The following is a 10,395-nucleotide window of genomic DNA, read 5'->3' as shown; positions in this document are numbered from 1 at the left end:
TGTTGAGGTATGAACATTGTTTGATTTATACCCTAAATAGATATGAACAATGATTGTTCATATGAACAACAGTTATTCATATAATTTATGTTGAGGTATGAACCATATACACCGAATCGTTTCGGTTGGGCACCATATACACAATGAGTCTTTTGAGTATCGAGACATACTTTAGGATTTAGATTCTATTTCGAAACTACAAGATCAAAGAGTAATAATCCTACACAGACCCAATGTTTTTGAGATCCGGCCTAGTTGAACGATACAATTAGTGATCGAGATTTTCAAACATGAAAACATCAATAAAATGTTTTAGTCATCCAAGAAACTTGTGGTTCTTTAATACAAAACGATTTTTAAACACTTTCAATACCTAGAAGTAAGCAGGGTCAGGCTGTATGCCATATTGGGCATTTCAACAGAGTAGCCTTTGCAGGGTCAAGCCTAAAGGTAGAAAGGCATGGATAGCACATGGGGGTAGTGAATTGTGGTCGCAACTCCCTAGCTTATTATTAGTTGCATGACTTGCATCACATTCTCTTCGTGTACTTTCTCTTCTTTCTTAGACTCCACGCTTTCCTTTCACACTCCTAAGTCTCTCGTTCACTTTTGTCAATTAACCGCTATTACTAGCTCACACTAAACTGATTAAATTGAGGTTAGCTAAATAATCATCCTTAGAGGATACCAATGTAAATTTCATAGCACATGTATAGTCCGTCAATTTTTTTACAAATGATATATACATTTAGCACATGTAAATTTCATAGCATATGTATAGCACATGTAATTTTTTTTACAATTTTTTTAGAATGAGAGAGGACGATGGTTTAGAATTTAGACAATGTGTATCTTCTGTTACTCCATAGACAAACCAAAAGTCTCGCGGAAAAAGGAGGAAATTCCTGATAGAAATTTACTACATAAATATCCATATTAATCTGACATTCAACATTGACTTGTACCACTTATCTTTTTTTGCACAAGTCTTCTCAACCAGCTTTGCTCTATTACTTAAACTCACTTTAAATGAGCAATCAAAATATAATCCATGATTCATGAGGAGTCAAAAAGCTATAGTATGCTTATTTAAGTCCTCTACACATCTACAATAGATATAATATGCAAAACTATATATGCACTCCCACTGAATGCATAATGAGATGCTTGTTTACACCACTGAATGCATCTAGATTCTAGAGTAGTTAGAGCATCATCAACGCGTTGTTAAAAAAAAAAATTTTCAAATAGTGACACGTCTAGCTTTTTCAGCGGTAAATTTTTGAGATCAAAAAAAATTTTTATTTTAAACGTGTCAAGTACCAACGCATTTTTGACAAATTTGGGGTTTATTTCGATAGCCGGGAATAGTTGTTTTAGAATACTAATATGTTTATCTTAAACTCGATCCCAAAAAATAGTATAGCCCATTTTAATTTGTCAAATTTAATTTTTTTTCATTAAAAAATTGAAAAATTTTTGGACGGCTAAACTTATCCCGTCCAACATCTTTTAACACATACAAAATTGAAAAGTTTTATTTTTTATTAAAAAAAAAAAAAAAAATGCCGGACGGCTAAAATGTAGTCCCGTCCCACTCTTTTTATTTTCCATTAAGTTGTCCCGTGCACACCATTTCTATATTCTTCACCAATTTGACTCCGGTTTTACAATTCTTAAAATCAAAACGACGATTTAACAAATATGGCATCAAGTTGGTGATGAAATTAATTAGCTAAATAAATTGTCAACTGTCACATTGGAAACACATTATAACAATGCGTTGATGATGCTCTTACACCCATCCACTTTTTCCTTGTGACTAAAACCAAACAGGATTAATAATTTTTCTGTTATAACCCATTTTGACTAAACTCTCCTCATTTTTTGTTTGAGCAGAAAGTTGTCCTATGCAGTCCACCCCCCACCTTGAAATTAGTTTAAAATTATGCTCCTTATGTTGGTCCATCCGTCCATGTAATAAATAATGATTTTAGTTTTCTAGCCCAAAAATCACATAGATCCACTATAACACATAATCTTATGAAGAGCAGAACCCACTTCTTATGAAAAGCAAAATTCACCTAAATACACCCATCGTCTTTTCTCACTCTTAAAGATAAGTTAGAATTTGACCCAGGTAATAATGTCATTGTTTAGGGTATGGTCTTTAATAAGTATAGTTGTCAATGGGCCGAATTCGTATGTCCATGTCTGGTCCGATTACAATTTTGTTAAGTTCAAGTTAAGCCCGGCCCAGCCTAAGTCCTATCGAACTCAAGACTGATCAGGTTGGCCAAGTCTGAAATATAGTGATTGATTTCTCAAAATTTCTTTTTTGGTCATGGGAATTGAACCTTAAGGTCTTATCTTTGGCAACCACCACCTTATCCAACAGGCCAAAAATTCTTTTTGTTCTAACTGTGTTAAACTTAAACTAATATTGATCAATCTTAAGAACAAATAAAAAACACAACTACAAGTATCAAAATGTCAGGCTGGACTACAAACGGACCGAACATAGGTATGTTTAGAACTGGCCCATTAAGGCTACCGGGCCTAATTTTAAGTCTAAGTCCCTATACTACTATCCGTTCAGATCCAATTGGGATTCGGGCCTAGTCCGGTCCATTGACAGCCCTAACTCTAAATTAGATATTTGAGTTTAGTTTTACTTGTAAGTGCGTGTGACGCATGCTGAGGTGCATTTTGGCCATTTTAAAAGAGCAAGTAACATGATCACAGTCAGGTCAAGTAGCAGAAGTATGACAAAAAACTAATATTTCAGCATTTCTAGACCAAAGTTTAATTATTATAGTAATAGTAAGACTAATGTCTAAAAAACCCTTAATTTTTGGGTTACCTTTTCTTAGCAAATTGAGTGCGTAAACATCCAATCCACCTGTAACACCCTAAATCTCAAACAATGACATACCTAAAATACATGACTTTTCTAATAAAATTTGGCAAAATCTCCTTTGTATTTTCAACATTTTTTTAGCCTTATGTAGCAAACCCTACTTTTCTCTTTCTTAAATGGGTTATGTTAAGCCCAACTCACTCGAGGCCCAAAAAGTGGAGTTTTACATTGAGAGCGAATTTGTGGACAGACTTGTCCACAAACAACAGCTTCTCATTGGTCCAAACATTTTGTGGGCCAGGTAAATAGTTTTTTGGGCAGCCTCTCTACCAATCAACACGAGGTCTTATGGACAACAAATAGTTATATGTCCACAAAATTATTCTTCCCACTTTGAAATTCAATCGATTTATAATAAGTATTCACTAATACTTAATGTCAAGTGCCTAAGGATAACTAGATTAACTCATCCGACAAGCCTTAAATGAAATTTTGACACCAATCATATAATCCAAGCATCACTTGATTAAGTCGATAACCATATAGAAGAAAATTATCTCCCTCCAAAGAGTCAATAAGTCGCTCATAAAGAGTCATTATACACTTCATCAAAGTCAACACGCTACGAAGATTCACCAAGTCGCTTTTAAGAGTCATTGTACACTATAAAGAAACCAACACGCTCCAAAGAGTAAAACACACACAACAAAATAGTAGTCCTTCCATATACAAATTTGTACCATGACCACCCCAAAAGTCACTCCCACAATTGGTATAGACACGACAAAACTCATAGTATATTATCTCACATAACACACTATTCTTAAATACATCCAACTAAAACTTAGGATGTATACCATATTATACACCTATTGTGATACCAACACTTAACAGAGTATCAAAATAAAAGGTTAGTTAGACTTATCCTCCATTACTAGTTGCAATTAGTGTTATCTCCTATTTTCAAAAATATTAGTGATACTCCCAATTTATAAGATCTAAAGATTATGATTCTTCATCTGGAAAAAAAAAAAAAATCATCTCATAGCCGTTGGATCTTGAATCACTAATATTTTTGAAAATAAGTATGAGAGGTAAGTCTAACTAACCCCAAAATAAAAAGATATATGAGAATTCAAACACTACCAATACAAGTCTCAAGCATCGCTAGCTTAGGCCAATGCCCATTTTAAAGTAAGTGAATCATTCTTAAGAGTCATCATACACCCTTAGATGTAAACACATCTTGCAAAGTCAATGAACCTCTAAATTAGACATATTTTACCGTAACAGTAACCCAACAACATAAAGTCCGTTCATGCACATAATGTACCGAGACCACTACCAATATCTTTAAGGCGATTTAAAAACTACAAAAATACTGCAACAACATACGTTCGCTCCAAATGAGTCAACATACGCTCCAAAAGAGTCATCACAATCACAATTTCTCTCCACAAGGAGTCAATCACAATCACTATACATTCCCTAAAACTCGACAACAATATCAAAACCAAACAATAGAATCATATAAAAGTAACATACTATACTTCTAAGCCATACCCCACAACTAATTCATTTCTCATTCCAAAAATTATTTAGACTCTCCTGAGTCTAAGATAGTCTAATGCTTTGATATCAATCTGTAACACTCTAAATCTCAAACAATAATATACCTAAAATATATAAATTTTTTAATAAAATTCGATAAAATCTCTTCTGTATTTTCAACATTTTTTTTGGCCTTTTCTAGCAAACCTTATCTTTCTATTTTTAAATTTCAATTACGTAGAGAAGAGGGTGAAAGAGACTCCAATACCACAAAAAAAAACTAATTGAAATAGCTTCCATATCACCCCCTCCCCCTCAACAAACCCCCAAATTGAAATAACTTCCAAGTACAAAATATCCCGATATATCGCGATATTTGGGGATATCTATTCAGATTTCAGAAAAAGATATATAAATATCAATGATATGTTAAATGAGATATAAATCAGACTATTCAATATTTGTGATATTTGGGGATATTTTGCATTTGGAATATTTAACGATATTTTGTGATATAACAATTTTATTTAATATTTACCATTATATTTTAAATAAATATAAATAATGTATCATGATATATCAATAAATATCTATAATATCTACGATATTTGTCGATATTTTAGATGTATCCACGATATTTTCATGTGAAACAATGTCAACTATCCCCAAAGAGAGGAATATATCCACGATACATATCCAGAAATTGAGTATCGATAAATACCCATATCCTGATATTTTGTACTATGATAACTTCCATATCACCTCCTCAACAAACCCCCAGATTTTAGTAGAGAAAGGGATCTCCCCCCCCCTTTTGTTTTTGATCCATGGTTTAGGGGTCATGTTAAGTCCAACTCACTCAAAGCCCGAATATGGGGTTTTACACCACAGATGTATGCTTTCTTCCTCATTCGCTGGCTGCGCTGTCCACCGACTTTATTGACATTCTTCCACAAAGTTAAAAAAGAAGCAAAATTTTCCACATGCGAGAAAATTTTAAATATTGAATCAAGTATATAGTATATTTCTAGTTTAAGGAAGAGGAATGAAACTGTGATCTATATTATATACTTTGCAACATCAACGAAGAACTGCATTACCTTAATCATACTTTTCAAACTATCAACTTTTCGCCCTGTATTTCCTATGGAAGCCTCTACTTTAAGAATAAAATTAACCAAAGCATGCTACTTGATGGTATGGACAAACACCTTTGCAGAATAAAACAACAATTTTTAACATTCAAGCATCGCGGAAAAGATGCTTATAAACTGATTTTGACATTCTTTAAAGCTTGAGAAAAATCTATATGGGAGTCCGAAATGTACTTAGAGGAATTATTCTGGGTATACTAACCATGACAAATAAAATTTTGAGCCATACCACGAATTCACCATATCTATGATATCAAGACTCTTTTCTCAAGAGATTCATCATCGAAAATACGATTGCATGTTATTATCGAAAAAAACATACATTTGTATGTTATCAACTTATTATTATAAGGATTCGACTTTTTAGTAACCCGTTACTGGGATCAAATCCTAACCACCGTTACAAGTCACCATTGATTTAGATCCGAGATCCGTGTGTGTGCCGAGATCTATAACCGAGACAATTCAAAGGCAACTTGTAATGGTTGCTGGGATATGATCCCAGTAACCGGTTACTGTGTAGCCGGACTATTATTATAAATAAAATAAAATTGAGGAAATGGAGAGATTGCATGTGTTACTCCCTCCAATTCTGCCACAGTCAACGTTTGTTCTATTCCGAAGGAATTTTTTTTACATTATACCAATTAAAAAGGACAATAGGTAACAACAAAGAAGAATGTATTCCGATTTCAATTTCAATCATCAATGATTAGTCTCAAACTCTCAATATAGACAAAAATACTATTCCAAAACATGAACAATATACAATATTTCAAAATTTAGAGAAAGAAAAAAAAATGTAGTGATGTAAACACTAACGTACTAAACTGAAACTTAAACTGTACTTCTCTTATAACAATCTTTATAAACAAATGAATCCAATAGAAATGAGCATATTTCTCTATGTAGAATATAATTAACATCTATATTCCTATTATTCTCACGATATACCATTAGTATAGAAGAAGGTAGTGCGTTCATACTCACTAGTGAGTTGGCACTCGGAATCGGTGACTCAGTGCTTGTAATTATACTCAAGCTCTTCAACAATGACTCATTGTTAACGAGTTGACTCAATATCACCGCGTCCGAAATTGCATTCTTATTTTTCCGTTGCATTGCTGCTCTCACCATCTCATTCAACATCGCATTTGATAACAATCTTACGCCTCGCATTCCACCCGTAATCACATTGGCATTCACCAATTTTGAATCCTTTTTATCGTGTGACCGAATTTTCTCTGAGCTCTTCCATAAAATGACCGATTCAGCTCCTCGATTCCTGACTCGGGCCAGGGCGTCGCCAAGTAAAATGATTTCCTTAGCATCAACCAACATAATGTGCTTGAAATTTCTTCGGACTCGACCAAGTAGCATTGAATAACAAGCCCATCTCCTGAGCCGTATCGGAACATGATCCAAGAACCCAGAAAATGACTCTTCAGGATCAAGTTCCGATACCTCGAAACCCACTACCGATCCATAACTCAGTGAGTTTAACTCAGTCTTCGGAACACCCCCCCCTGCATTGCTATAATTAGTATGAATCTTCTTTCCCCATAAAGGCTCTCCTCCTTGTGGCCTTCCTTTGGTGAACTGAGTCAAATCGAACTTGGTCACTTGTGTCGAGTTCTGAACGAGTTTGAAGAATGACTCATTTTCTTGATGAATTAAGGAAGAAAAACTGGATATGTGTGAAGAAGAGAAGATTACAACAACATCAGCTCTAGAAGTAATTCCGGACAAATGAAGCGTTCGTAAAAATACGAGAAAATCTTCTTCTTTCAAATCCTCGGTTAAATGAGCGACAACTAAGTCGCTCATTGCCCGAGTACCTCTGCGATACAAGGTACCCATACCTTGTAACGCATGAGAGGATGAACAACTTTTGTTCTTGCTTACATACTTATTAAAACGACTCTCAGATAACCATCTTCTAGGAACAACAATTCTAGTTGGATTAGAAGAAATAGGATGATCAAAATTTGATAGTGTGAAAAGAAGTAGTGTAATGAAAACTAAAAGAGCACAAATTGAGATGGTTGATTGAGCTTTGGTGAAGAGCTGATCATTGAAGTTGGTTGGCGTTGAGCTTGTGGATTTGAATGAAGGAAAGGAAGTAGATGAAGATAGCATTTTCTTCTTATCAAGATACTTGCTACTCTCATCACCATCATTAGGAAAGAACACTAAGAACAAACCCAGCCCCCATCCTTCATTGTTGTTCTTGGTCTTGGTTGAGTATCCCATCTCTCTTTTCTCTCACTCTTGCTCACTCTCTAGCTTTCTTTCTCTTTATTGGTTTGTTGCTTTTAAGATGGCGAAGAAGAAGATGAGCTTTAACAGCCTAGCAATTTTAATGAGATCGAAGGTAACATTGAAGTAATGGAAAGGAGTAAATGAGGAAAGCGCGTGAATGTGTGTTTTGTGTTTATGAGTGCGTGAATAAACTGGTGAGAAGGTGAGAGTGTGGATATGGGTGGAAGGAATGAAGTGGACTTTTTTTTATTATTCAAAGTAGTGATTTCTTACGAACGTGGCAAGTGTTGAGTGGTTGAGATGATATTAACCAATGTGTGGCATAACTAATCCTAGATATTCTCCTTGAAATTACTATTGATTTGTTAATTATGGATGACTATTTAGCACAATGATTAGTAGGCTCATCACCCCTATTTAATCTCCACTTAGATGGGTAGGGGTATTGGATAAAAGGGTGAAAGTGGATATCTAAATATTCAAATCCAATTTGAATTTGTATTTAAAAAATCGGATGTTATCTGAAAATTTTGAATTCGAATAATTTTTTTATATTCGAACTGGTTTCGGATACGGATCCCGATACTGTCATATTCGCATCTGATAATATCTGATCTGATTTAAAAAAATTAATAGTTATTATATATAATTAATTAATTTGTTTTTTATTGTATAAAGTATTATATAAAATTATAAACTAATAATATAAAACTATAATAACAAAATAATAATAATAAATGACAATTATATATATTTAAACTAGTTCTTATAGTGGTAAAATGAATTATTCAAAGCAAATAAAATTTTAATTTTCGGATCGGATATTATTGATATTATTCAATATCCGAAATCGGATTCGAATAATTTTTTTAATATCCGTCGAATTCGGATATCGGTATAAATTTTCGAATTCGAATTCGGATACAGACATATCTGAATCCAAAACTATCCATTTGCACCCATAATTAGATGATAGGTCACACAACAAAATGCCTCAAAAAGTTCAAGAACTCGGTAAATTTGAATTTCCAATCCGCTTATACTGGTTTTTTCTAACGTAATAGCTCTCATTGCTTGTAAATCTGTAATTATAACATTTTTTTTTCATTTTTGCTTAATACGTACAATTACCATTTAGCAACAAAAAAAAAAATAATATATTTCCCCGTACAATGTAAGTGTGCATATAATAAATAAAGGGCGGCGGTATTGACACCCCAACTAATGGGATTGGCACCCCTTTATTCTACACCCCTCATTTTTATGGTAATACATAACAAATTGGTATGGTATATTCATACCATAACATATAAACAGTAAGAAATATAATTTTTATCGATATTAGAACTCATAAGGAAGAAAATGGATTTATGGTTGGAATCAAATATGCAGTATTTACAGACAAAAGTATTCGGTTATTGGGGAACAATCAATATACTTTTAATGTCGAATTAGGATCAACTAGGACAGAAATAAAGCATTGGGTCGAACTCTTCTTTGGTGTCAAGGTAATATCTATGAATAGTCATCGACTCCCCGGAAAGGGTAGAAGAATAGGACCTATTATGGGGCATACAATGCATTACAGACTTATGATCATTATGTTTTAACCGGGTTATTCTATTCCACCTCTTAGAAAGAAAATAACTTAAATCAAAATACTTAATAACACGGCGATACATTTATACAAAACTTTTACCTCGAGAGGCTTGCTTGCAAGCGTGTTGAAAAAGTTATGACTTCGATGAACCGTTTAGCTGTATTGGAGGATCCACAGTGTGAGTTAGCACTCTTATGAGTTTGTGTTGGGCTCTCCAAGTTGGTCTTTGCGATTCGTACTTGTCCACCATCATTTTTTTAAGGATGCAGCTAAGACTTTTGATCAGCACCTTCGCATGGTTCTGCAGGGTATTATAGTTTTTGATGGTCCTAGCTTCGGGGATTTGCAGTGGCGTTTAGTGACGCTTCTATTACGCCTTGGCGGGTTAGGTATCTATTGTGCATTTGATGTCTCTGCTTTTGCTTTTGTGGCCTCCCGTTTTCAGACTTCAGAACCACATTCTTAGGAGTTGTGGTTCAGTGCCTATGGGTGGGATCCTTGATAATGCTACCAGTGCATTGCGTCTATGTCTTCCCGATTTTGACCTTGATTCTCTAACTGTGAATGCTACTGTCCCCTCAAAACCACAAAAAGTTTTGGCGAAAGCTTTCTACTGTAAAATTGATGTTAGTCTTGAGAAGGAGTTTGAGTTATCTGCTCGTCAGAAAGCAGTCATGGGATGTTTGTAGTCGGAACATGCAAAAGATTTTCTACTTGCTATTCTGATGGAGGGACTTGGACAACGTATGTCACAGGTGGAGTATCGTGCCATTCTCCGATACCGTCTTATGATTTCTTTGTACTCCGATGGTGGTCTTTGCTTTGTATGCAAAAAGAGTATATTAGATGCTTATAGGGACCATGTAGCACATTGTAGACATTTTTCGGATTTTAAATACTGACATGATCATATTAGAGACATTTTGTGTGATGCATTTTGGAGGGCTGAAGTACAAGTGAAGAAAGAA

General features: G+C 34.3%; 1 protein-coding gene across 1 annotated transcript; it reads right to left on the bottom strand.

The window, feature by feature from the left end:
* Nucleotides 1-6,297: 6,297 nt before the first annotated feature.
* LOC147485161 (uncharacterized) lies at nucleotides 6,298-8,082 on the bottom strand. Its single transcript, XM_086571721.1, has one exon. The coding sequence runs from the start codon at nucleotides 7,816-7,818 to the stop codon at nucleotides 6,403-6,405; it is 1,416 nt and encodes a 471-aa protein (XP_086427847.1). The 5' UTR covers nucleotides 7,819-8,082; the 3' UTR covers nucleotides 6,298-6,402.
* Between the last annotated feature and the right edge of the window lie 2,313 nt (nucleotides 8,083-10,395).

The sequence above is a fragment of the Coptis chinensis genome, chromosome 7, assembly GCF_015680905.1.
Source record: "Coptis chinensis isolate HL-2020 chromosome 7, ASM1568090v1, whole genome shotgun sequence".
Taxonomy (NCBI): domain Eukaryota; kingdom Viridiplantae; phylum Streptophyta; class Magnoliopsida; order Ranunculales; family Ranunculaceae; genus Coptis; species Coptis chinensis.
Note: the sequence above shows the minus strand (reverse complement) of the source record. Positions and strands in the feature narration are given on the sequence as shown.

Excerpts from the sequence above, each read along its gene's own strand:
- LOC147485161 (XM_086571721.1), bottom strand. The coding sequence starts at position 7,818 with ATGGGATACTCAACCAAGACCAAGAACAACAATGAAGGATGGGGGCTG.